At 46.4% G+C, this 27169-nt stretch overlaps 3 protein-coding genes across 3 annotated transcripts in view; 2 read left to right on the top strand and 1 right to left on the bottom strand.

Moving 5' to 3' along the window:
• LOC134028525 (diacylglycerol kinase zeta-like) overlaps positions 1-5950 on the top strand; it is a 35298-nt gene extending 29348 nt beyond the window's left edge. The window contains 6 exon segments of the mRNA XM_062472135.1: positions 710-750; positions 1108-1134; positions 1136-1229; positions 1930-1966; positions 2082-2181; positions 3616-5950. Of these exon segments, the coding sequence (XP_062328119.1) occupies positions 710-750; positions 1108-1134; positions 1136-1229; positions 1930-1966; positions 2082-2181; positions 3616-3732 (416 nt within the window). The 3' untranslated portion in view covers positions 3733-5950.
• Positions 5951-7065: 1115 nt separating this feature from the next.
• Positions 7066-13982, top strand: mdka (midkine a). The gene is made up of 5 exons (XM_062472134.1): positions 7066-7271; positions 11773-11855; positions 12089-12256; positions 12482-12637; positions 13287-13982. The coding sequence occupies exons 1-5, from the start codon at positions 7081-7083 to the stop codon at positions 13313-13315; spliced, it is 627 nt and encodes a 208-aa protein (XP_062328118.1). The 5' UTR covers positions 7066-7080; the 3' UTR covers positions 13316-13982.
• A 50-nt stretch (positions 13983-14032) lies between these two features.
• On the bottom strand, positions 14033-26921 carry chrm4a (cholinergic receptor, muscarinic 4a). Its single transcript, XM_062471867.1, has 2 exons — positions 26189-26921; positions 14033-17258 (listed from the first exon to the last, which is right to left on the bottom strand). Exons 1-2 carry the CDS (start codon positions 26241-26243, stop codon positions 15733-15735), a joined length of 1581 nt encoding a protein of 526 aa, XP_062327851.1. The 5' UTR covers positions 26244-26921; the 3' UTR covers positions 14033-15732.
• Positions 26922-27169: the final 248 nt, after the last annotated feature.

Consider the following 27169-nt stretch of genomic DNA (forward strand, 5'->3'; position numbering starts at 1 on the left):
GGGAAGTTGTAACAGTAGTTCTATAATAAAAGATTTTTTGAGGTGTTTGTATATTGTTTGAGCTAAGGAGGTTTAAGAAGGTTTTGGTGGGGGTCACTATGGAGACAGATGGACAGACCAGGGGGAGCAAATAATCATCTTCAAAGGTCAGACAGGAGCTTACGCTATACTCACAGACCTAGTACACACACACACCCTCCCTCATAAACACACACACACATGGCTCATACTCACACTTATGTGATTAACTGTCTTCATTAGAGCGTCAGAGTGGGTCTGGGGTAGCTGTCACTGAGCTGCAGAGTGATTTCCCAGGACGGACCCAGTTATGATGAGCAGCATGACAACAACCATCTAACAAATGTCCCATGCAGGAACCCTTACTGTGCTTCCTCCAGAGGGTGGCTCATTATCAATATGGCTGTCCATGAAACACATGAGTCATCTCCCTCCGTCTCTCATTATCTCATTTCTCATTCTATCTGTCTCTTTCTCTCTCCTTCTCTCTCTCTCCTTCTCTCTCTCTCTCTCTCTCTCTCTCTCTCTCTCTCTCTCTCCTCTCTTTCTCTTTCTCTCTCCTTCTCTATCTCTCTCTCCTCTCTCTCCTTCTCTATCTCTCTCTCCTCTCTCTCTCTCTCTCTCTCTCTCTCTCTCTCTCTCTCTCTCTCTCTCTCTCTCTCTGTCTCTCTCTCTCTTTCAGTGTCTCCAGAGATGGTGTTAGAATGTGTGAAGAAAAAGGACCATCAAAAGGTGAGTAAATGCTCAATGATTATTTACATTTAGTCATTTAGCAGATGCTCTTATCCAGAGCGACTTACAATAAGTACAGGGACATTCCCCCCGAGGCAAGTAGGGTGAAGTGCCTTGCCCAAGGACACAACGTCATTTACATGGCCGGGAATCGAACTAGCGACCTTCTGATTACTAGCCCGATTCTCTAACCGCTCAGCCACCTGACTCCCTCTGTTTATGTTCTCTTTTTGAACAAATACCTCTTTGCAGTGCAGTCATTGTCATCTTCTGTGGCGCTATGATGCTGTGTGATACAGCAAGCTAACTCTTCCCCTTCTTCTCCTCCTCCTCCCCCCCTCCTTACCTCCCCTGCAGCTGCGAGAGTTGCACCAGCGGGGGGGCGGACCTCTCTGTCCAGGACCAATCAGGTTGCACCCTACTGCATCACGCCGTCTCCACAGGCAGCAAGGACACCGTCAGATATCTGTTAGACCACGGTACCACCACATCACCCAAACACTGGAAAAATGTCACAATGTGCTCCTTCACAACCATCTTAAATGTTATTACTGCAATACATAGGGCAGTTAGAAGGACTTTTATTGGTAGATTGGGTTTTTCCAAAGTCCTTGTCTTTCTGTTTGTTCTAATTGTGTGTATAGGTGTGTGTGTGTATAGGTGTGTGTATAGGTGTGTGTGAGAGAGGGAGAGGGAGAGGGAGAGGGAGGGGGAGGGGGAGGGGGAGGGGGAGGGGGAGGGGGAGGGGGAGGGGGAGGGGGAGGGGGAGGGGGAGGGGGAGGGGAGGGGGAGGGGGAGGGGGAGGGGGAGGGAGAGGGGGAGGGGGAGGGGGAGGGGGAGGGAGAGGGAGAGGGAGAGGAGAGGAGAGGGAGAGGGAGAGGGAGAGGGAGAGGAGAGGGAGAGGGAGAGGGAGAGGGAGAGGGAGAGGAGAGGAGAGGGAGAGGGAGAGGGAGAGGGAGAGGGAGAGGGAGAGGGAGAGGGAGGAGAGGGAGATTATAGGCAGCATATTGGCTTTGTTGCCAATTACTCTGGGCTGGGCAGAGTGCAGTGGTTCTATTGACTGAGTAAACTGGTCAAGTCTTTTATGGTTCTGTGTATGAAGGACTGTAGAGAAAGCGTGTGTCGTAACCTTGGAGCTTTAGTGTGTTGTTGACTATGTTATCTCTCCATCTCCTCCAGTCCCTTCAGATATCCTGGACATGGCAGAGAAAGAACAGTAAGCCACTGTCTCCACTCACCACACCTGCAGCCTCTTTCCTTGGAGGAGCAAAATGTTAACCTCAGGGAATTAGTGACAAAAGATTCACATGTCTTTCCCTGTGTTTCCCCAGCGGGGAGACTGTGCTCCACCGGGCTGCCTCTCTGGGTCAGAGGACCATCTGTCACTTCCTGGTGGAGGCTGGAGCTTCTCTCATGAAGACAGACCTGCAGGTGACCACCTCCCTTCACGTCTCCCTCCATCCCTTTCTAATGCCCCTCCATTCATCCCCTCTCTTAACCTTCCGCAGTCTTTTTCTCCTTTCTCTCTCTGTCCTTCTTTCCTCACGAAGACATACTTTCAGGCGACTACATCTCTCTATCCCTTCATCCATCTCATCCCCCTCTCCGTGTTTATCTTTCGGCCTCTTGTTCTCTTTCTGGTAACTTATGGAGACAGAACATCAGGTGACGGCAGCTCTCTATCTCTCCATCCATCCCCAATCGTAGCTCACTAGCTCCCCATCTCTCTCCCCTGGGGCAGACATTACCCTGGAGGAGGTGCTGGTTAGAGGAGAGAGGAACAGAAGCGAGAAGGAATGAGGAGAGGAGAAAAGTAGAATGGAGCAATGGAGAGAAGGAAGGAGGGGAGGGAAGATAAGAAGAGGGGAGAGGAGAACAGGAAAGAGAGAAGAATAGAGGAGAGGAGAAGGGAAAGACAGAAGAGGAGAGGAGTGTTTTCACCCTCCCTGTCTGTCAGCTCTGTCTCTCCAGGGATGATAAATGTTCTCTATCAGGGAGAAGTGTAATGTTCAGGAGGAGCAATCCTGATTCATCACTTCTGGCCTTGAGATGCTGCTCAGCCTCCACTTCTTCCTTCTCCCCTCCTGTCCAACGTTTCTCCCTCGTTCCTTGGCTCCCCCTCTCCACTCTTCCTCTCTCCGTCTCTCCCCTCCACCTTTCCAATCCGTCTATCACTCTCTCTCACCATCCATCTGGCCTTGAGAACATAATCCATCACACCTCTGCTGCATTCTGTCTTTGTATCTGGGTGTCGTGCTCTCTCACTTTAGCCTCTCTCCCTCCCTGGCTCACTCTCTTCCTCCTCTCTCCATCCTCTCTGTACTGTAAAGACAGCTGGCGTTGTTCTCTATCCGTGAGGCTGGATTGTACAGTATAGTAGATCCCAGTGGATTCACTACACTGTGATTAGGCCAGTGTAGTGATTAGACAGTTGTAAGAGTCAGGTCTAGGTAAATACAGACCAGCGAGTGATTAGCACTCAGAACATTCTGGCATTTGATCTACCTGAAAACAGACAAATAAAAGAACAAACCGTCAGATAATGTGTTACTGCATTTCTCAGACTGACTGCAATTAGTGTGTGTGTGTTGTTTGTCTGTTTATGCTGATGTTGAAGTTTCTTTTTTCGGAATATTGAAGGTTGTCTATTCCCAAACTGTCACCCTGCTGTTTGTATGGCAGTAATTACATGCTTATTAGAACAAAGATAACGAGGTCACAGAGATTTAAAACGGACTCCTCTTCTAAGCCCAGTAAACTCATTTGAGAATCAAACTGGTTGCTGTATATACGTAGGGCCAGCTTGGCCACAATTGGAACAGAGCAGAGACTGGATGTGTGACTGACCCCGTCCCCCCCTCCCAGGGTGATACTCCTAAACACCGAGCAGAGAAGGCCCAGGACTCTGAGCTGGCAGCCTACCTGGAGAACAGGCAGCACTACCAGATGATCCAGAGAGAGGATCAGGAGACAGCGGTCTGACCCGGTGACCCCTGGCCCGGTGACCCCTGGAGCTGTTAGCCTACCTGTGGCTGCATCAGCCCCCCTTCCCCCCAACCTGTCACCCCTGACCCCAACACCATGCCCCCTGTGCCATACCGACAGCAGCCAATCAACCAGGAGGTTCTGAGGGAACAGAGGCCTCCCCTATGGGAGAAAGACCCCCTGTGGTGGCAGACTGATAAAGCTCCACTCTCTGTGACACTCGGACAGCTGACCTGGTCTACGCACTGCCAAGCCTGTCTGTCTGCCTGTGTACCTGTCTGTCTCTCTGTCTGTGTACCTGCCTGTTCCTGTCTGCCTGTCTGTCTGCCTGTCTGTCTGTCTGTCTGCCTGTGTGCCTGCCTGTCTGTCTGGATCACTGGATCTCTGTCTCAGATGACAAGTCCTGCATCTGTCGTCTATTTGGTCGTCTAAGCAACCAACCAACAAATCACCTTGGTGTTCTGAGGTTCACTTCAGTAATGTGACTGCTTGCTGATCAACCTGGTTTTCTGACCCCTTGGTGACCTATGACCCATAGGGTTCCCTTTGACCCCTGGAGAGTCACTGCCAAGATGTCTTCTACTGCTACTTGTCTTGTTATGAAAATATGCAGAAATGTACTGTACTTTGGGATAGGAGGTGTGTGTGTGTGTGTGTGCGTGTGCGTGCGTTTGTATGTGTGTGTTCACAATGCAGTTCCAATTGCCTTGATTTTTTTCTCTTATTGGCTGTTTAATTTTTGTCGTAGAGTGTATTTTAGACATTATACTAATTACGTAACTTTTTAAAACTGATTGATGTTTATAATTTATATATAATAATTATTCTTAACATGTTTGTGTTTGCTAATAATTTCCCAGAGATGTTTCATACTTAATTTGTGTTTGATTTTTCTCTATTGCACATTCATTCACCGCACACACACACACACGAACACACACAGTTTTGTTCAGCTGACTGTCTAAAGGCACAGCTAAACAACAAAGGATTTTTTTTCTTTTTTTTTGTGAAATTGTGGATTCTATTTATTTTTAATAGTTGTAATCTTTGTTAAATAACTATGACTGTCCATTTCACACAGAACATTGAATTAAACTGTTATAAAGAATAAATGTAAATGTTATAATTTTTGGGTATAGAATACATCTACTCTAATTGAAGTGGTATAACTAGTTAGCTAGACATGCTTAAAATTAACCATAGTCAAAAGGGCAACTATGGTTGGACAAGTCAAATTGTATAGACTTTCCTAGTCAGTAAAATGCCTGTTTCATGTTAATGTTGTCACTGTCACCATGGAGACTTTGGAAACTTCTGACCCCAGTGTGTGTCAGAGCCTTGACGATCAACTAAAACATCTCCACCATCTCACGAAGTCTGCTTAGCTCAGTGCCTTCAACCAGAGCTAACATTCTACAATGTACTGGAATTCTAGAATATACTTGCAGTACAGAATGCACTGCACTGGCACTCTAGAATATGAAGGCATTCTAGAATGTACTGTCTACAGCCTACAGACACACCTGACTATATGATAGTTTTGATATATTGTCTACCACTACTGTACTGCTACTACTGTTTTCTCTGGTGCCATAACGTGTGTTAGATAGGAAACATAGAGGGATAAAATAAGAGAGAAGGAGGAGCAGGGAAGAGGGGGAGTGATGAATGGAGGAGTGGAGGGAGGAGTAGTGTACAGAGAGATTGTGGGTCTGCTGTAACAGATGTAACCCTGACATAGAGCCTTCCAGTGTCTCCACCTCCAGATGAACTATGACTCCTCATTGTGGTCCATCCTCCAGGTTCTCTACATACAGAGCATTCTACATCCAGTTATTTTCGCAAATAATTATTTCCTTATGATTTTCATCTGACTATGAAATAGAAAGTGCTCTATTGACAGACAGACAGGACCAGTGTGTGTTACTATAATTGCAGGATATGTGCTTTATTTTGAGTTGCTGTGCAATTCAGGGTAGGTTAATCTATACATCCCCTTTTTGAGTATTACCATGATTGTGCAATATGCATTTTTGATTTTTGAGAAATATGTAATATTGATATTTCTTCTTGTTTTCTAAAACTATAAAAAAAATATATGGTCCGTACGTGCTGTACTGCTGTGCAATGTTGGCGATATCAACCTGTGTATTTGCTACTCTGCTGACGTTATTGTCTGCTTGGACTGAATAATAAATAATGGTACTTAAACAGACATGAGGTTGACTTTCATCTTCCTTCTGATGATTGTTGTTTTTCTCTATATTTCTCTCATCTCTCCATCTCCACCCCCCCCCCATCTCTCCCTCTCCATCTCCACCCCCCTCCCCCCCCCACTCTTTTGTTTCTCAACCCCTGCAGGCACTATAATCTTTGGTTCTCAGCTAGTGCGTGTATGTAACTATTGTGTATCATTAATTGTATGTGTGTGGGTGTTTTGGGAGGCATTATGCAGCAATGCCCATATTAGTTAGTATGTGTGGTGTTTCTGGTCCTTGCTGTGTCACTGTGGTACATGTTGTCTTTGTGAGAGAGCTCTCCGCTCAGCTTATCCCAAACTCAGATATCAGCAATGATAACAGCTTGTCCTGACAATGTGCTGAATGAGTCATCAGCAAATAGCTGAACATGAAACACGACAGAAGACCACTTTGTAACATCTATTCTGTAAGTCATCAATACTGAAGCTATTATAAATCCCAGTGGTATTGGTCTCCACTTCTACTCCTGTTTGTTTTGTGTGTGTGTGTGTGTGTGTGTGTGTGTGTGTGTGTGTGTGTGTGTGTGTGTGTGTGTGTATGCACGCGCATGTGTGCATGCATATTTATGTCCACAGAATGTTTTTGTGGTGACACAGTCTCTGTATTTCTCTAGAACTTGCAGGCAGACAGACTTTAATCACAACTTCTTGTGTTCTGCTACTGTATGTTCTAGAATGTTGTCCTGGTTCTGCTACTGTATGTTCTAGAATGTTGTCCTGGTTGTCAGATTTTAAGATATTGATCCTGCTTGAACCGACCCTTGAGGAGGAGTCAGTCAGGTACATAATCACACAGTATTTATAGTCCAGCTGATGAATCGCATCCTGCATGAAATACAAACCGATACAACCACCTGAAACTTCTGTTTGAAAATTAACACAATGGGTGAACCTGTAGCTTACCTATCCCATCTGTCTCTACAGTTTAATACGTATGATAGGCCAACTGGCTCACTGATGACCTGCAAAACACGCTGCATTTATTTAAACTATGAATGTAATTATTTGTCTCAGTCACTTCACAATCAGAGAAAGGTAACACAGACTATATATCATGATGATTAGTGGAAATTAATTACACGCGGATGAGTGATGTCACGGAGTACGATTTAAAAGTGTCGCTAATGAGACCAGCTCAAACTAGTTCTTGCGGGACAAAGGAGGGGCCGACAGAAAGAGTAGCGGGCTGGGGGGCTGCGCAGAATCAAACACAACCCCGAGGTTCAGAACGCAACCTCCATCTCTTTCACCAAGAAACACCGGCGAAAAAAAACAAGTAGGTTTCTTCATTCATTTGTGGATTGTATGTTTGAATAATTTTATTTAAAACTAATCCTAATCGTCTACCAAAATTGGATTTAATTTATTTTTAAATAAACACCGTGGTTTATCACCTTCTGGGAGAGCTGTGCGTAAATCCTCAGCGTCAGCACTGATCGTGATTGGGGTTTGTTTTCGTTTGTTGTTGATCGGTTGTTTTCTAATTCATGTGTTCGATGAATTCTGACGGAACCCCTTATCCTGCTGTGTGCAGCAATGGAAACAAAAGACACTTGGTTGATGGAAACTGAACTTTTCTGTACTTTAGAATGTGCGTAAAGTATCCAGCGTCAACTACATGCAGTACGTGCCACTGAGCAGACAGGCACTGAATAGAACAGCCAACATTCAACTTTATTTTCAACGGTGTGTCTTCATAGATTAACCCTCTTAATTACTCCAAAATGTTATTTAGTTCTTGATTTTTCTTGGTCTCGGTCACTTAATAGTAGGTAAGTGCCCTAGAGAACCGGTGTGCGAGTTAAGCGGCCACCTAATCCCCAGTCGTGACGCTGTCCATTGGGCCTTATCTCACACCAATGTACGATGGGCATCTGTTGCTATGATACAGGCCTGCATGGGGAATATTCTGGTCTGCTCGTGATTCAGTCCCAACACAAACACTGCACTACACTACACAAATGCAGCGCAGTGTTAGAGCTCAGTTTGGTGATCCCTGATCTCTGTCTTGGCCTCCTGTCAACCGTCAGCCGTGCGGAGGTGGCAACAGACAGGTTCCAGGAAGCTGCAGTTGGGAGTCACCCGGCAGTTTCTTACATTAAATACAATTATTTTACACAATTGACCTCACTCTTACATCATTTACCATAGCCATACTATTGTTACCTCCTACTCCCCCCTTTCATAAATTACCATACTCCCTAATCTCTTCTCCAAACCCTTTTTGTCTATCTTTAAGAACATGGATAGTAGAAGTGTGTTACCCCAGCCAGACAGTCTGAGGAGAGCAAGGCTTACTGTTCTAGTTGACTGGAGTGTCTGACCTCCAGCCAAGTGCCGGCCAGTAATGACCGTGTCTGGGACTGTGAGATGGTTAGTGGCCAGTATCAGAGTTCTTTCCTTAATTATCTCCTATCAGGGTTTGTCAGTGTAGCCGAGTAATGCTGTGCATGTTGGGTAATTACTTGTTCAGAAGTGCAGGCAACCAATCACATTTGCTCCCTGGCCCTCTCTAGGCTGACCAGTCAGACATCTTCAACTGATGGGCCCCGCCCCCTGAGAATGTTGAAGGAACTGACCCTTGACCCGGGTCTGTGTGCTGAGAGGGAGTAGTCCTTCTTTTCTGTTCTTGCGTGAATGATTCTTTTCTCCTCCAACCTCTTCTCCTCTCCTTTCCTGTCATCTCCCCAGTAGAGTTAATAGCAGTAGGTGATAGACTCTTGTCAGAGATAGAAGAGGAAGAAAATGTATGTTGCTGTAGCTGTTGTTGTTTTGTTTTTGAGGAAGGTTTTGGAGCTGGGTGGATCTTGAGCGATGGGGGTGGGTTAGAAGAGGGGGAGAGAGAGAGGGAAGGAGGGGGTTTCTGAGTTTGTGTGAGTTTGGCAGATGGACCTTCAGGCAGTGGCACAGACAATCAGAGCGGAGAGAACCAGCTTTTGAATAAAATAGAAGAGTTGGAGAGAAGAGGAGCTGTGTATTCAGCCAGGTGGTTTAGCTCCGCTGAGGAGTCTGAGGCTGCAACCAGAGCTGTGTCTCTACAGCAGCACAGTGGCACCCTACTCCTCCATACTGGTCTGAAGTACCATAGCATCTTACTGAGAATCTTACATGCTACAGGAAATATCGATTCTTCGGAGAATGTCGAGTGTCTGTGAGTGTGATCTGAGTGACCTGCTACCTGGAAGTTGTTTCACCGCCGCTGTCGTCTCAACTGATAGGGCTTGCTCTCTCCTCTCACATGGGATCTTAGGTCATTGGAGTCCATGTCTGTAGTCCATGACTGTAATCCCTGTTTGTAGTTCTAACTGAAGTGAACGTCTGACCAGACAGCCCATCAGCCATGTTGTTGACCACATGAACCACAGAGTTGCCCTTAGAAGTAGGACAGGAAACTCTCTGGCTTTGTTATCTGCGAGGGCACACACACACACATGATCCCACACACATTTGCACACACACACCCTGGCCCTGAAGCCTCAGTGTTGGTCGTGGGTGGGGTTCTGTTTCACGGTCACTGGCTTCTATCAGAGGATCAGAAATGTTGCTTTGTGGCTAAGAGGTCTTCAGGCTTGAGAGGGAGAGAAAGAAAGATGGAGAGGTATAGAGAGAAAAAGAGAGGGGAAAGGGAGCGAGGAGAGACAGAAGGGTGAAGAGAGCGAAAGAGACAAGGGGTGGTGAGGAAGATACAGAGGTGGATGGGGTTGAGGATGACAGATGTATTGATGGTCTCCGGTTCAGAAAGAAAAGAGGCTTTTAAGAATACGACCTATCCCTAAAGTTGACGGGATGTGTGTGTGTGTGTTGGCGTGTGTCCTTTCTAAACATCCCCATTGGTGAGGGGACCGTGAGGACTCTGCTGACGGGGTAACAGGATCTGCCTGATGTACAGTAGGATATGTGGACTCTGCCAGAGTGGCTCCGTATGGTAGTCTGTCTGAGGACATGGGGTCTCTACTCTACCAGAGCCAATCCCACAGTCTTTTCAGGACAAATTCTTTCGGAATGTTGTTCCTAGACACTGGTGTTTTCTCGATTAAAGTACTTTCAGCTCAGCATGCCAAGCAAATCCAGCCTATCCAATCATCCATCCCTTTCATCCATCTATCCATCCATCCATTCATTCATTCATTCATTCATTCATTCATGTGAGACCCAGCAGGAGGTCTCTGTCTGAAAACCTTGTATCGGGGAGAAGAGGGGGTGGAGCCGAGGAGGAGGAGGGGGAGAGAGAGGAAAGGAAGTGGTAGGAGAGGTGGAGAGAAGGAGGGGGTTGAAGTGTAACAGGGCAAAGAGGACATAGGAAAATAGAAGAGGGGGGTAAACAGGGTTGTGGTATTTGGAAGCTGTTCCACTGGGGAAGGATAAAGGCAGGCGGTGGGTGAGGGGGGGGGGATCTGACTGAGTGTTGCCTGCCCTGACCACCCCCCCCCCCCACCCCCCCTCAGACAAAGTGTTGCCTGGAGAGCAGCTCCACGTTTACGAGCGCTGAGGAATGTCATTGGAGCTGCCTGCTGGGGCGGAAACAGCCCTCTGCCTGAAACCCTGTCTCTAATCCAGGCAAAAACAGACAGGTTGTATAGACACAGAAAGATAGAGTGTGTGTGTATGTGCATCTGTTTGTGTATGTGTATGTGTTTATGTGTGTGTGTGTGTTAAACACTACAGCCTATGTTAAACAGAAAGGTGTCTCCTCTCCCAGTGAGATCCAGCTCAGGTTTCTACACTCATGTCCAGGTGGACTCCGTCTCACGCCTGTCTAAACAGTCTGAACAGATCTGTCAGAACAGAACAGAATCCTTCTGACACAGTGGTAGTATGTCAATGCTCTGTTTAACATTTCCAAATTTTCCCAATTGGAAGACACAAATATATCACCAGGTGCACTAAACCTTTTCCTTTGTCAAACAAAGTGGTTGAGGCCTGCAGTGATGTCCAGACCCCAGCAGCTTCACCACTAAAGAGTATAGAAGTGCTGGTTGCTGGAGGTTACAGGAAGTCAGATGCTGTGGTTGTTGTTTCCGTGGAGACCATGAGTGTTTTTGTGTTTGTGAGAGCGAGTGCGAGCAAGCGGAGAGCCGTGGTGGGTTAGAACCTACTATTGATCCTGATTGGTTGGTTTTGTGGTCCTCCTCGTAGGGTCATTAGACTGGCTGAGTCATGAGAGAATGCCAAGAAATCAATGCCAGCTCTCAGCTCCCTCACACACACACACACACACACACTCAGACTCTTCTGTCTCTTTCTCTCTCATCCCAGAGTCAAGCCGTTCAAAGAGTCTCATGTTATAAATATTGTAAAGAATCAAGAGTTTTGTTCTTGATCATTACCCCTCATGCACCTAGGCCATTAACATCCACACAGACATTCAGCCTGTGTAACAGGCAAAGTACTGTCAACGTAACTGTAAAGGAAACTGTTAATGTGACTGACAAGGTATCAGTCAAGGAGACTGTCTGGGTATTCAAGATATCTAGGATTTTATTGACTGGAAATTGAGCTATTCATTTTGGTATAGTACAAAGTTTATTTTCAAAGCCAGTGATCAGACAGTTGTTTAGAAGTTAGTTAGACCCAGCTGTGTTCCACTCCTGGCCTGACCCCTGACCCCTCATCAACAGCAACTGTTCCTGCAGTGGTTCCAGCTGCTCCCCTGGAGAACAGGCTGAACTCTGACCCTGCACCTCATTACAAAATGTTTCTCTCTCCCTCTCTTCCTCTCCCTCTCTCCCTGCTGCTCTGTCCCTCTCTGTCCCTCTCTGTCCCTCTGTGTTCTCCAGGATGAGGGCTGTGTTCTCCCTGGCCATGCTGCTCCTCGTAGCCTTGATGCTCGGCTCCTCTGAGGCCGCCAGGAACAAGAAAGGTGAGCGTGCTCAGTCCTGCAGTCACTTTCTGTAACTGTCAGTCACACTGTCAGGGCCGGCGTTCATTCAAAATGAAAATCTCAGAACAACCATAATCCTGCTAGGTCTCCATCCTCCACCTGTCTTGACAACAACCACTCTACAGGACAATTAGTGTAACCAGAGGTAACCAGAGGTAACCAATCTGTAGCGATCCAACCTGGTTATATATGCGTTGTCATGGTTTCAACAGAGAAGGGAAAGGGTTCCAAGGGTGCCTCGGACTGTGCGGAATGGCGCTATGGCAACTGCGTCGCCAATAACGGAGACTGTGGGCTGGGCGTACGGGAAGGGAAATGTGACGAGCAGACCAGGAAGTTGAAGTGTAAAGTCCCCTGCAACTGGAAGAAGCAGTTTGGAGGTGAGAGGCTTTGATCACTGTTCCAGGTGGGCTTGTTTAGTGTGTGTGGGCAATGTCATATTGAGATGCTTTATCGGTGAAGCACAGACTAGCTCTGCTGGACTCTTTGGTCAGTTTAATTTTCTCTTCAGTTTGGAATGACAATGGCAGCGTCTCTCTGATGGTTTGATTTGGTCATTTTCCTAATTCCCTTTGCTTTCCGCTCTCCCCTCCTCCTCTGTCCAGCTGACTGTAAGTATAAGTTTGGCAACTGGGGAGAGTGTGACTCGACCTCTAACACTAAGACTCGTGCTGGAGCCCTGAAGAAAGCCCTCTTCCATGCTGAGTGCCAGCACACCATCCAGGTCTCCAAGCCCTGCTCTCAGAAGACCAAGCCGAAAGGTGAGAGGGCAAGTCTGGGCTTGGGGGAGATAGATTGGAGGAGGGTGTAAGAGTATTTGTCTCTCAATCCAGGGGTGTCCGGTTTAAAATCAGTCAAATTAATGTTGTTTTATGAAAATTGGAGTAGGGTTTGCATTTAGCCAGAGTAGCAAATTTACAAAATGGCCACGTGTAATGATTCAGGAATAAAGTGGAGCAGTTGCAGGTCATGGGGTTTTATTTTGAGCCTAGGAATGAACAAATCATTACACACAAGACATAACTCAACGTAAACCTTACCCTTCATTAGGACACACAACAAAACACAAATACAATAATCCACAAGGACAGGGAGAACAGAGGGACTTAAATACCCAGCTAATGAGGGGGGGGCATAACCAGGTGCAAGTAATGATTGTCCAAACAGTCTGGGATTGGATGATTAAGGCCCAGGCGATGCTGGCTAGAAGGCCGGACAGGAGGATCCAGCACAGGGTGGATGTGACACAGAGATAATTGACACAGAGATAATTGACACAGAGATAATTGACACAATGTGGTCACTCAGGCAGCAGCAACATAGCTGAGCTGAAAACAACAATACAGTGAATATTTGTCAATAGTCTGCATATCTGATTCTACCTTGACCTCTTGTCTTCTCTCTGAACAGGAAAGAAGGGGAAGGCGAGGGAGAACTAGAATGAAGAAGTGATCTTCGAACCAATGTCACACAACTGGAAGTAGAGGTGCTAAACTGTGATTGGTTTGATGGGTTTTACATAACTTCCTGTGTACAATATTCCTGTCACTATGCGTTGGAGTTTGGGAATTTCTATACCGTAGTTGAACAAGTCTAAAGACACACAGGCTTGTTGAGAATATCTTATAAGCAATATAGGTTTGTGTGTTATTAATCCTGTATGGGCATCATGTTCTATTGCTGTGGTTTCATACATGTCTCTTACCAGTATCTAGTATTTCTAACCTAAAGTGTATTCTTACTGTGTGCCAATTATTAGGAGTAGATGAATGCAAATCAACTATTTTTCTAGAAGAATGAGGATGTTCACCTCAGTGTATTATTCTATACCATATACTATACTAGTATATACTGTACTATACTATGTACTATAGTATATACTATTCTATACAATGTCTGAATATCCACTTAAATGCAGTCACTGTAAAGAATATAGTGGTGATACTGAAGCAGTTTATAATGTCTACTTCACATGAGGCAATGGTGAGGGTTAGTAGTGGTGTCTGTTGAATTTACACCCAAACAAGCCCCATATCCACACCTCCTTTCCTTCATCCTCACCCCTGTGTATTTTGTATCTTCCACACAATAAAGTTTCTGAGTTTAGTCTGTTGTGTGTCCGTGTGTAAAAACAACAGTGAGACTGTTTTGTCGGTCCAAGATCTTTATTATACACGTTAGAAAAGAACATGTTGATCCTCAGGCTCTATGTACACGGCTCAGGGTCTGGGAGGGGGTTGTGGGGGACTCCATCCTTTCATGCCAACACCACAGCCCCACCCTAGCCTTATAGTCCTAATCTGGAGGGCTATTGTCAGACCGCACCCTGTGTCCTAATCTGGAGGGTTGTTGTTGCAAGATTAAGAACTATAACCACCATTGTCATTTCAAAACAGCAAAAATTTAAATCCATTTACAATGTTTCCAAAAGTCCAAGTTGAAACGACAGAATATAAATACAATCTCTTAGTTAACTTTTGCATATACAGACAGTTATATAGTTTATATTCAATTTGTAAAAGTGTGTAAATCACAATTGTAGTACAGGAGAGGTACGAACACTCAGATAGTAAACGCATGAGGAAAGCTGAACTCTGTAGAACGAACAGGAAGCATACAACATTCTGCTATTTACATAAAAGACTCTGGTGGTAGAGATCAATTATATAAAACACGTTAATAATCTTACTCTGTACATCACGGTCACATATGTACACAATTTCTTGGACATCTGCATTTGCAGTTTACCCAGGAAGTTTGACACATCCTTCACCGAGACTGGCCTAGCGTTATAGTACCCAACTGCATCTTCAAAACAATTCCTGTTTATGTAGAGGGTTCAATTTGGTTTTTCTTTTATAACTTTGATAACATTTACATCATGATCTCCTGATTTAAATGAGAATTATGACCTGTGTTTTCCTGCATGAAGCACTAGCTCGCTAACCTGAAACCAAGCACCAGGCATTAGCTCAGGAAGCCAGCACACATCGTTAGGTCTCAGGCCAGGTGGTTTTCCAACCACCTCTGTCATCATTTGGAACCACATTCTTTTGGAACTAACACAACAGGGGTTGTTTCTAGTCTAGCAAGTCACTGAGACTGGTGGGGGTAGAGGTGTCATACAGTATTACACCGTATTCCACCACGGTGATGTTACAGTTCTCTGATGTGCATCTGTCTAAGAGGCAGGTACGACCAGACTCCTGGGGCTCTCATCCTCTCATCTCCTTTCCTGGTTGTGATGGTTTGGGGCCGAGCGAAGGAGGGAGGGACGGAGGGAAGGAAGGAGGGGGAAAGCAAGGGAAGGAAAAGATAGAGGGAAAGGAGGGAGGAGAACGGGGGAAGTGTGTCTCTCACTCACTGCCTTGTACTGGAGACAAACTGTATTCTCTGTCTCTGAAGGGAGGAATACAGCCAACCCACCAACAGATTCAGAATTCAAGTGTTAATGTCTCATATATGAGGGTTACACATATAACTAGGTCTTAGGCCTTCAACCCACACACAGCTTTGAATGTAGGTGTATGTTGTTCATTAAGATCCGGTCTACACAGTGGATTATGTCTTCTATGAGGAGAATCAGGGAGATAGAGAAGAGAGATCTGGAACTACCTCCCATCCTGTCCTCCTTTCCCGCCTGCATCCCCATCCCCTCCTTTATCCCTTTCTTTCAATCTTCTCGACTCCCTCCTTCTCGCCCACCTCTCCTCTCCTTCTATTTCCCACTATTCTAGTCTGGTCCATATCCTCCCCTTCTTTGTATACAAGATATTGCAGTATAAACCCTCTCCTCAATCCTCAGACTTTCCTGCTCCATCCCTCATCCCTCCATCCCTCTTTTCCTAGGTCCAGCTCATCTGGTGCCGATGTTCTTGTACTGGCACATGAGCAGGTTCTTGAAAGTCTTCTTGAAGGTGGCGTTGCAGAGGGCATAGCAAGCTGGGTTGATGGTAGAGTTGACATAGCAGAGCCAGTAGCCGATGGCCCAGACCGTGTCTGGCACACAGGACTGGCAGAAGGTGGAGATGAGCACCATGACGTTGTAGGGTGTCCAGGTCAGGATGAATGCCAGCAGGATGGCGAAGATCGTCTTTGTGACCTTCTTCTCCCGGGCCTCCATCTGCCTCTTCCTCTTCACCTGGCTGCGGGCAATGCTGGCAAACTTTCTTGCCACGGTGCGCGGTCGGTTAACGGGGATGGAGTGGCGTTCCGCCTGCTCATTGGGGGGTACAATCTCGATGGCGGTGATGCACTCGTCCCCTGCCTGCTTTGTCACAATCTTGATCTTCGACCACTTGGAGCCGGGGTTTCCTTTGGTGGCTGGAGGGGCAGAGGGTGCGGGCGTGGGGGTGGCAGGAGGACAGAGCCCGACCTCTGAAGTGGCCTCGCTGTTAGCACGTTCTTTGGGTTCCTTTGGGGCAATGCTGGCAGTGCTGGAGTCGTTGGAGGTCTCCTTCTCCTCGGCGGGGGCGGTGCTTGGCTGGGCCTGGCTGGATGGGGCCTCCTCCACCCTGCCGTTCTTCAGCGTGTCCTCCAGGGCGGCGCTGCTCTCCAGACTTGGCTTGGCGGAGGAGGGCAGCTGGTTGTTGTTGTTTTGCTTCAGGATGTGGCTCTTGAGAAGCCCTGGGGCCTTCAGCCCCTTCTTCTCCTTCTTAGCCTCAGACTTCTGCTTGGACACACGGCTGCGGCTGGCCAGTGAGATGTGGATGTACAGAACAGTCATGATGACCACGGGCAGGTAGAACGCAGCGATTGCTGTGCCGAAGGTCACCGCCGGGTTGGACAGGAACTGGATGTAGCACTCTCCGGGCGGGACCGTACGCTCTCCCACGATGAACTGCCAGAACAAGATGGCGGGAGCCCACAGGATGAAGGAGAGCACCCAGGCTGCCGCGATCATCAGGCCCGCCATCTTAGTGGTGCGTCTTGTTGGGTAGCTGAGCGGCTTGGTCACACAAAAGTAGCGGTCAAAACTGATGATGAGCAGGTTCATGACGGAGGCATTGCTGACCACATAGTCTAGCGCCAGCCAGAGGTCACACACCACCGGTCCCAATGGCCAATAGCCCATGATTAGGTACACCGTGTAGAGGTTCATGGAGAACACACCAATGATGAGGTCAGCGCATGCCAGCGAGAACAGGAAGTAATTGTTCACGGTCTGCAAGTGGCGGTTGACTTTGATTGACAGCATGACTAGGATGTTGCCCACCACTGTCACAAAGCTAAGGGAACCAGTTACCAGGGCAATAAACACCATCTCCACTGTCTTGTAGGGGCTGCCAAACCCCGACCTTTCTGTGCCCGTGCATGTGCCATTACCCACATCGCAGCTCTGATTGGTCAGGAAGATGTCTTTGGACACGTTGGTAAGTGAACCTGATGAGATAAAGAGAAAGAGAACAAAAAAAGCAAAAAGAAAGCGAGAGAGGCATTAATAATATATGTTTAGTATTGACTATCAATACTAACGATATCTGTCGAAAAATCAAAGTGTTGAATCATAAACACGTAAAGAGCACATCTGTGAGTGCTCTGGTTCTGTGGAGGTGTTTTGCGTAAGACATGATTTGTAATGCAGTGGCATGTTAAGGCTCCTTTATGCATTCTACATTCGACCAGCATGCATTAGATGGACATCAAACAGGATATAAGCACAGAAATCAACATGGTTAACTCATATCTAACGTAGGGTTCTTGTTCTTAACAAAAGGAGTGTGAGCGCGCACAAAGAAATGCAGGATAATGTGGCTGACATTGAGTATGTTTATAATGGATGGAGTGTTCTCTCAGTGCCCCAGTTCGTCACACGATGATGTAGATCTCTGCCCTGTGATCTACTACCTGCCCTGCCCAGGTGGCTTCTCCTCTCATTAAGACACCACAGACAGATTAATCAAACATTGCAACAGAGATCAATATCCCCCTGTAGAAATTCAGCTTGACCTAAAGGTTAATTGTTTAATAATGTCTGAAACAGATCAGATTAAATGCATGGATCAACTTTTCCCTGCATGCTAATATAGAACGCCAGGAGGCAAATATACACACGCACACGCACACACAATGACGTTGATCAGAGAGAGTGGGTAAACTACTAAGTCAAATTATGCAGAATCTCCATGTGTTGAATGGTAATCAGATGAAGACTGAGGCAGAGACTGATCTATATGAAACTTTAAGGAACTGTGGATCGTGCTGTTTCTTGAGGTTTCGTCATCATCTGTACCACAAACCAGAGATGGGAAGTAACAAAGTACAAATACTTTGTTACTGTACTTAAGTAGATTTTTCTGGTATCAGCACTTTACTTCACTATTTATTATTACGTTTTACTTTCATTCCTTAATAAATATTTTACACAAATATCTGTACTTTCTTTTTCTTACATTTTCAAACCAGGCTTGTTAATTTAGTTTTAATCTGCATTTGGTGGCATGATCAATATTATTTTTTGTCATTGAGAACCTTTTTTCATTTCCTGGCTATCATGCACAACAAACGTAAGCTAGTGTTCGAAGCTACCATGGAGGAAGGCAGAAGGCAACAAGAAGAATGGCTAACGTTATGGATAAGACAGAGGGAGCTACCGATGTCGACATGACTGAGAATAGAGACATTCCTGATCCCCCATGGCCATATATGAGGGAGATGTTCGAAATTGTCTGTGTCAAAAAGGTTTCCTGGCGAATGCGGTTTCCTGTGTGTCTATATATAGTGTTTTTTGGTACAAATGTATTATGTGAGGTCCAGTTACCAGCGTGACACTAAAACAGGTAGTAGTAATGGTTACTTTTTACTTAAGTAGGCTATATGTCAGAGCCCATACTTCTTTACTGTAACTTAAGTGAAAAAGGGTAGTCAGCACTTCAACTTTTACCAGAGTCTATTTAAACACAAGTATCTGTACTTCTACTTGAGTGAAGGATGTGTGTGATTTTGCCATCTCTGTCACATACACACATGCACAAGCACATACAAACACAAACAAACACATACACAAGCACAAACACAAACATACAGTAAACACACACACATATGAATACATATATACATACACACACGGAAGTTCTCCCTGTAGTATAAGAGCTGTAGAGCTTTGTAATGCAAACAGCAAAGTGGTCGACTGTGAAAACTCCAGATGGAAGAACTTCTCAATCAAGAAATGGCTGAAAAATGTATCAGTGTCTTTACTGAATCATGAAGTGATATATCATGGAATTGTGTGTACATGTTGCATGAGGTGTGTACTGAGCGTGTAAAGAAGCTCTTGAAGCCCAGAAGTATCATTATGATGGTTCCTACACAGTCCCTACTGCCTCAAGGTCTGTTCCTACACGGTCTCTACTGCCTCAAGGTCTGTTCCTACATGGTCCCTACTGCCTCAAGGTCTGTTCCTACACGGTCCCTACTGCCTCAAGGTCTGTTCCTACACAGTCCCTACTGCCTCAAGGTCTGTTCCTACACGGTCCCTACTGCCTCAAGGTCTGTTCCTACACGGCCCCTACTGCCTCAAGGTCTGTTCCTACACGGTCCCTACTGCCTCAAGGTCTGTTCCTACACGGTCCCTACTGCCTCAAGGTCTGTTCCTACACGGTCCCTACTGCCTCAAGGTCTGTTTCTACACGGTCCCTACTGCCTCAAGGTCTGTTCCTACACGGTCCCTACTGCCTCAAGGTCTGTTCCTGGAGAGATACCATCCTGAAGGTCTGTTCCTGGAGAGATACCATCCTGAAGGTCTCTTCCTGGAGAGATACCATCCTGGGTGGAGTGTAAACAGTAGGATGTCTCTCCAGGAGCATGGTTGGAGAGAGAACCTACAGATGGGTGTCTCTTCAGGAGCACAGTTGGAAAGCCCTCAGGTAAATGTAGCAGAATTTCACTATGAGAAGCAGAGGTTCTGAGAGACAGCCCTCTACTGGATGACTGGTGTCATAACGCCCTGAGAGAAGAGCTGAAGAAAGAGTCTCTGCCAGGTGGAAGGAGTCAGGTCGAGAGGAGCAAAGAGTCAAGATTTAGGAAGTGCTGTAGGAGTCAGGAAGAAAGCGAGGATTAAGGAGTCAGGATGCAGGAGGTGCTGTAAGAGTCAGGAGGAGAGAGAGGGGCAGCTCCTGTGGGCATGTGGCAGGTCTGTTCTGCTCAGCCATCTTTGAAGTTAAAAATACCTCAGAGGAGATCAAACTGGCTGAAAATCCATATTTCTCTGCGCCAGGGCGGGGGTGCATAAACCATTCTTTTTGATAACAGTCAGACGGAGACGCAGCCTGCTAACATTCAAACGTCGCCCTGACTCCTTCTCTTTCTCTCACTGGGTCATAGCTTCTTAACTCTTGACTTTTCCTCTCTCTACCTCTATTCGTCCCTCTTATTCCTCATTCCCCCCTCTCCACTCGCTGTTTTTCTCTCACTCTTTTGATGATCTCTTTTCTCCTTTTTGTTGTTTCCTCTTCTGACACCATTCTCTGTCTTTCACCTTCCCCCCTTCGATTCTCACTCCGAACCTGGAGTGGAGTTCACCCCCCCCCCCCCCTCTCATCCCCTCTCAGCTCTCTAGCACTAATGTGGGCATTCAGAAGCTCTACAAGACTCAGAGGGATTCTTTAAATAACCCAGTACTGGGAGTAGCAGTGGCTCTGTAACCATCCACAAATGGATAGAGCATTCTCTCTGTTTCTGGTTTACTCTTTCGTGTTACACTCCTCCCTCTCTCTCTTCCCTCTGGACGCAGGGTGGACGGCCTCCAGCTTTCTTACACCCTGCAGGGCCTGTCGGCCCGATCTTCTGCTGTGTCTGAAGGCTGACAGCTCTGGATCAGAGAGCTGTAAGAGAGGCTGCTTCCTCAGGGCTGGATCCAGGAGGAGAAGCTGCTTCTTGGGTGTTCTATCCAGGTGTATGATCCAGCTGTTAGCTCCAGGTCTTAAAGTGTCTCTGAGATGGAGACCTGCAATGTCCATCTTGTATTAGAAACGCTCAGGAGGCGGAGCTAGGTTAAAGCTGTTTCAGATTGCTTTAAGGAAGTTTTCTAGCGTTAGTTATGATATCTAAACGTCTCCAGTGTGTGTGTGTGTGTGTGTGTGTGTGTGTGTGTGTGTGTGTTTGTGTGTGTGTGTGTGTGTGTGACGGATGACTAGTGCCACAGTCCAGCATGGTCCTTTAAGTCGTTACTAACCTTAACACTCACCCCTTTCCTCTTCCTCTCTACTCCCTATCATTGTCCCCCCACACCCCTCCTCTCCCCACAAAGCCATGAATTACACCAGCTACACCCCCCCTCCATACTACTCCATATGTGATGAAATATCTATGAACAAGATGATCAATTATCCAAGTGTGTTTCACTGTGAGACCACAGCTGCACCTGCATCCCACAGGAACTGTTCAACTATTAAATACTGGGATCAATGTTCCATGAGTTCTCTGTGATTGTGGGACTTCCTGTCTCTGAGGCAGAGCACCTGAGTCTCGAACACTCTGCTGCACACAGACTAGGGAAGGTGTGTGTGTGTGAGAGAGAGAAAGAAGAACGTTACGTTACGCATGTACATTACGTTACAGTATAATGTACATGCTTTTTGATTGTAGAATAAGTGTTGTGTGTTAAAGTGTTTGTGTGTGCCTTTGTGTATGCATGTGTTCATGCATGTGTGAGTATGTGTGTATTATTGCTTTACATATGGAATTTCTGATTGTAGCATATGTGTTATATGTCTAAGTAATTACCGCTTGTAGCGTGTTTGAACAGAACACCTCATTAAGATGTGAGAGTGTGATGGACATCCCCCAGATAAAGATCCAGAGCCTTCTGTGTATGTATGTTTGTGAGTGAATGAGTGAGTGAGAGACAAAGCGAGAGAGAGAGAGAGAGAGAGAGAGAGAGAGAGAGAGAGAGAGAGAGAGAGAGAGAGAGAGAGAGAGAGAGAGAGAGAAAGAGAGATGCGGCAGGAAGCTGACTGCACCAGATGCTGCTGACAAATACCTTCATATATTACCCAGCAGGAAGGAACAGGAAGCAGGACGAGTAGAGATTCCCTGAGATCCCAGAGGCTTCCCAAGTCCCAGCACCCTATCTGGCTGGCTGGCCGGCTGGTCACTGTGCCTGGCTGGCTGGTCACTGTGCCTGGATAGCTGGCTGGGTGCCTTACTGATTGCTTGGCTGACTGACTTGTTGCTTGACTTGCCATTACCCTAACCTGTATAACTCTAAGACACTCACACAGTCAGTGTATTCTGATTCATCAAACACTAATCATATCACACACTGTTTGTGTCAGTGATTTGATATAAATTGGTCATTAATAAACTGTTATTGTATTGTACTGGTGGCAGACCGTAGTAATCTTAAACAGCCACAAATTACAATCTCACAGGCACAGACAGTAATATCATGTAACTAAGAGACTGCCTAAAGACTCTGACTTGAGACGACTAAATCGTTTGCACACATTGTGCATTTAATCCTATAAGAGTATGAATCTCCTGAATGAGAATAATGCCCTGAAACATATTTCTAATGGACTCACACACACATTCATAATGCTGTAACACACATACTGTCACACACACACAGCATGTATAAAGAATGTAGACAGAGTGGCTGATTGGACTGACTGACTTGCTGACTGTCTCACTGACTAACTGACTGACTGTTACAGTACCTGTTATGTCAGCATCGCTGAGCCAAGAAGCTGGATCCACGAAAAGATCTGTTAGATCTTCTTAGATCGTCTTAGATCAGATGCTCCCTTCTGGAGCATCTGATCTAAGACGGATGGGGTTTCCAGTTTGTCTGCACTGCAGGAGATCTAAGGGAGGACTGACTGACAGACAGCTGGTCTCACTGTGAAGGGGGAGGGAGAGGGGTTAACAGGCAGGGGAGGAGGAGGGAGGGAGGCTAAGATGGGGGGGGGGGGGCAGAAGAGGAAAAAGGTAGGGGGAATTGAGGGGAAGAGACCCCCCGTCTGAAGGCAGATGACAGGGTGTATCTGTGTTAACTAGCTGATCTTGCTGTGCTGAAGTGCGGGTGCTCAGCAGAGTACGCCACAGGGTGCATGCTCCATAGTGCCAGCTGCTTGATGTCCGCCACACTCACCTCTGATTATCATTACACTCATTACTAAGGCTACATACACACGCACACACGCAGATGCACACACACTGATGCACACACAGACACACACCCATACGGCTGCTGGCAACGCCCAGCCCACACAAAACCTGGCAGCCTTTCAGAGTGAAGTTGAATCAAGATTTAGTGAAAGGTAATCTCAGATGGAAGAACTGCAAGAGATTTGTGTTTTCACATTGGGGAAGGAAAAAGAAAGAGAGGTAGGGAGTGAGAGAGAGAGAGAGAGAGAGAGAGACAGAGGGAGATAGACAAGGAGAGCGAGACACACATGACAAGAAGGAGCGATAAAAGAAAGATCCCAGAGGCGGTGGGCGTGCATGACAGGAACACAACTACGTGTTGGCATGAAACATTGAGAAGCAAGACACACGCATAGAATCGCACATGGCTCTTTCCCCGCTGGTCTCACTAATTTATGTGACAGCCCCACTGTGTCTGCACTGTGGCCTCTCAGATGGGCTATTGTCTATCTGCACCTCCAACCTCAGCCTTCTCTCCTGCTCTCACATCCACAGAGAGCAGCTATAACAGCTGTCACTCACCAGAGCTGAGCTGATCTAGGACGTCACAGCCTCCTGCCTCTGATGAGTTTATAAATAGAGAGAACGGGAGGAGAGAGGAGACGAGGAGGACCAACTGACAGACCGCCACGTAGAGACACATCTGTTGAGATGATGTCACGCTCCAACAGGAGCCGAGGACCCACTGTCCTCCATTAGGCCCAAGTCAATCAGAGCATCAGGAGCAACGTGGTAGACGGCGAGTTTCTCATTTGGAACGGTCCGGGATCACATGGACCCCTACGGTCACTACGGTAACTACGGAATCTGAGAGGCACACAGAGGAAACGAAGTGGAAAGAGGGAGATGAGAGGGACAATTTATGTCCCTCTCAATTTGGGGCAATGTATGTGTACTTGTGCGTGTGTGTGTGTGTGTTTGTGTGTGTAAGTAAGTGAGTGAGTGAGTGAGTGAGTGAGTGAGAAAGAGAGAGAGAGAAAGAACGAGAGAGAGAGAGATGATTTCATGAAATATAAAACATACAGTGTTGTAATTATCAATTTCCTATGACAGTAGAATGATTAGTTCCACAGTGGAGACTCCATAAATCACTCTGAATAAAGACTCTATCAAGACCTACACATGCTCTAACCACACAGGAGCATAGTAGGCACACAAGGAATCTGGTCTGGTTTGGATCTTGTCCGGATCATGTTTAGGTCTGGGTCTGTCACAGAACACACTCTCTCGCTCCCCGCCCCCCCCCCCCCCTCTCTCTCTCTCTCTCTCTCTCTCTCTCTCTCTCTCTCTCTCTCACACACACACACACACACACACACACACACACACACACACACACAGAGAAAACACAATCATGCATAAAATCACACATGCTCACAAACACTCAGCATGCAATTGACTGATTCAGCCACCGACTGATTAAGGTACAGCTTCATCTCCCTGCACACCACCGTTTCTGTTCCTAGATCCCTAGCCCCAGTGCCCCATCTCTCTAGCCCCAGCTCTCTAGTCCCAGCACCCCAGCACTGCAGAAAGCAGAGCAAGGCTGACGCTCTGCGCCAGAGAGTCTGGGTGTGTTGTGTGCCAGCGTGTCCAAACATCTGGGGCTGCTGCACAGTCAGAATCCAGCTCCTGAAACTGGGTTACCAGGAGGGGTGTGTGTGAGAGAGATATTACAACTATATGTAGGGGTATGTGAGGGTTTGTGTCTGTGCACATGAGTGTGCGTTGAAGAGATGGTGTGTGCGTGTGTGTGAAACAGGGTTGGGAGTGGTGTGACCCCATTACTGTAGTTTTCAGCCAGACAGCTCCCTCTCCTGAGCCAATGGGGAGCATCGTCAAGGTATTTACATCATGCAGGGTCTGTTAATCAACTGTTCAAGAGGGCAGAGTGTTGGAGCGCCTGTAAAGGGACGCCTGTAATGGGCAGGCTAACCTGGGATCCTGGACAAACATCAGGATCAGAGCTGAAACCCCTTTCTGGTGTATCTGGACCATACATTACACCTCATCTGCTCGTGTGAACAAGGGTTCAAAAAAGGTGTTTGTGGTGTAGCAGCTAATACTTAATGAGTCTGGGTTTGAGGGCAACCAGCTAAATGACCCCCATCTACTGTCTGAGTGTCTGTCATCACAGCCAACTATAGAGCACCACACACGCTACAGAGAGGAGAGCCAAGGAGAGCAGAGGAGAGCAGAGGAGAGGCGCAGAGAGAAGGAGTGGAAAGAGAAAACGATATGGGTTCCAGAGAGAGGAGAAGAGATAAAAAGATAGAAGAGCAGATGAGAGAACATAATAACATCTCCCTTGACCGTAAGCTTTTGTCAATCCCCACCATCACCGCTTTGTACCCAGCTACACCTACTCTAACTATGACTATATATCCAGTATATGCCAGTATAGGTTACTCTCATAAGCCCTATTCCCACGAGTATACCACTATATGAATACAGTTTATGTGTTCTATTAACGCGGTAACGTGCACAATGGAACGCATACCACTTTAAATGTACTGGGACGGGAGGTAAGGAGAGCGATCTGTCTTATTGTCTTTGTTATCAATTTTTTTTTAATCAATAATTGTATGCATAAAAATATGTACAATTATTCTGTTTGCTTTTTGGCGGGGCTTGCAAGTGCGCAATGAGCAGTGTAGTACAAGCAAACTAATGTCCATTTTATGTTATTATTCAACTTGTTCTTAAGTCTTTGTCATAGTAGTGCACGCATGAATGCACCTTTCTCTTTTAGGTGCGTTTCTCAGGAAAACCGCAACACTGATTGGACAGATATGACAGTTTATCAAGCGCACCAGAGAAAGTGCGCTCTCTGATTTTTTTCCGGTCAGTTGCACGCTTTATGTTAACATAATGGAAATCCAGATGGCCAAAAAAAGATAGCCTACATTTATAAACTCACGTAAATACATGAAAACGTCTCTTTATGTAGGCTAAGTGAAATGTAATTTGAATGTGAAATAGCAATCTGGCAGTCATGTGAATCTCGAAATTATTTTAAAAGCTATTTAACCAAGCTTTTTAACGCAAAATTAAATCCTCTGCACAGTACATTTTACCCCGTACTCTCTGGGCTATATTAATATGTTGCTTCAATAATAGGAAGAAAATAAAAATAGAAAAACAAATTGTGTATGATAACTTACTGTTAAAGTTCCAGGGCGCGAGCCCGCCAGGTCCTGTGCCGTTAGTGGTGTCCATTGCGCATGCTGTGGAAGGCTTTCAGCCCGTGGCAATCCCTCTCAGTCTCACTGGAAGTTTTCCCTGTCAGAGAGTGAAAGCGCTGTCCTCATTTTGTGAGATTTCAAAAATATTATTTTCTTGTTGTTAAGCACATCGCACGCATTCACGTCAGAGTATTTAAGGATAGCATACTATTCCAAATCACTGTTGACCGGTGCGCACCGCGAGACCAGGCGCAAAGCTTCTGTCTCAAGCGGACTCCCGCCAGATGTGCCCTTTTCCGCGAGACTCTGATTTCCAAGTTTGCAGGCTCGCAGACAGCGAGAGAGCGGACCGTGAATGATGTCATGTGAGTCTAACCAATCACCTGAAGGGCCTGTGTCGGTGCGCTTTCGCTCAGTCTTCGTTTTGCTGTTCAGAAAACGGGATCGAACTGCTCCGGCACAGCAACTTAATCTGCACAGTCAACATCTAAAGTGGTCATACATTTCAGTTCAGTAGGCTACATTTCAGTTTAATACAATGAGGGTTATAGAACTTTATAATTGATAATAAAACTAGTTTCCACACGGTAAAACAGGATAACGGAATAGTGGGGTGCAAAAGACGCACATTACTTGGAACAGCCCCTGTTCTTGTTTCAGCACCGGGCAAGCGGACAGCTCCTCTGTCGGCGAAAAACAGTCGGTAAACCGTGTTCCCCGTACACACTCGCCTTACATGATCAGCTGCCAATCATACATCTAGCCCTCAGACAACCGTAAATTGTGTTGTGGGCTAGATATAGTAGAAGAGGGAGACTAGAGCACCATTTTCTCCAAGCTCGCTCCCTGTCGATTCAGAGGGCTTTGCGCTGTAACACAAATTGCTCATCGTAAGTTTGTGAGTGCAACTGAGAAGGATGTTTGACGACTAATTATTTTAGCGTCAATCCAACCAACAAG

Source organism: Osmerus eperlanus, chromosome 10 (assembly GCF_963692335.1).
Source record: "Osmerus eperlanus chromosome 10, fOsmEpe2.1, whole genome shotgun sequence".
Classification (NCBI taxonomy): Eukaryota; Metazoa; Chordata; class Actinopteri; order Osmeriformes; family Osmeridae; genus Osmerus; species Osmerus eperlanus.

Excerpts from the sequence above, each read along its gene's own strand:
- chrm4a (XM_062471867.1), bottom strand. The coding sequence starts at position 26,243 with ATGGACACCACTAACGGCACAGGACCTGGCGGGCTCGCGCCCTGGAAC. Across the intron at positions 17,259-26,188 it reads CGCGCCCTGGAACTTTAACA|GTTCACTTACCAACGTGTCC; the intron begins GTAAGTTATCAT and ends TTATCTCATCAG.
- mdka (XM_062472134.1), top strand. The coding sequence starts at position 7,081 with ATGAGTGATGTCACGGAGTACGATTTAAAAGTGTCGCTAATGAGACCA. Across the intron at positions 11,856-12,088 it reads GGCCGCCAGGAACAAGAAAG|AGAAGGGAAAGGGTTCCAAG; the intron begins GTGAGCGTGCTC and ends TGGTTTCAACAG. Across the intron at positions 12,257-12,481 it reads CTGGAAGAAGCAGTTTGGAG|CTGACTGTAAGTATAAGTTT; the intron begins GTGAGAGGCTTT and ends TCCTCTGTCCAG.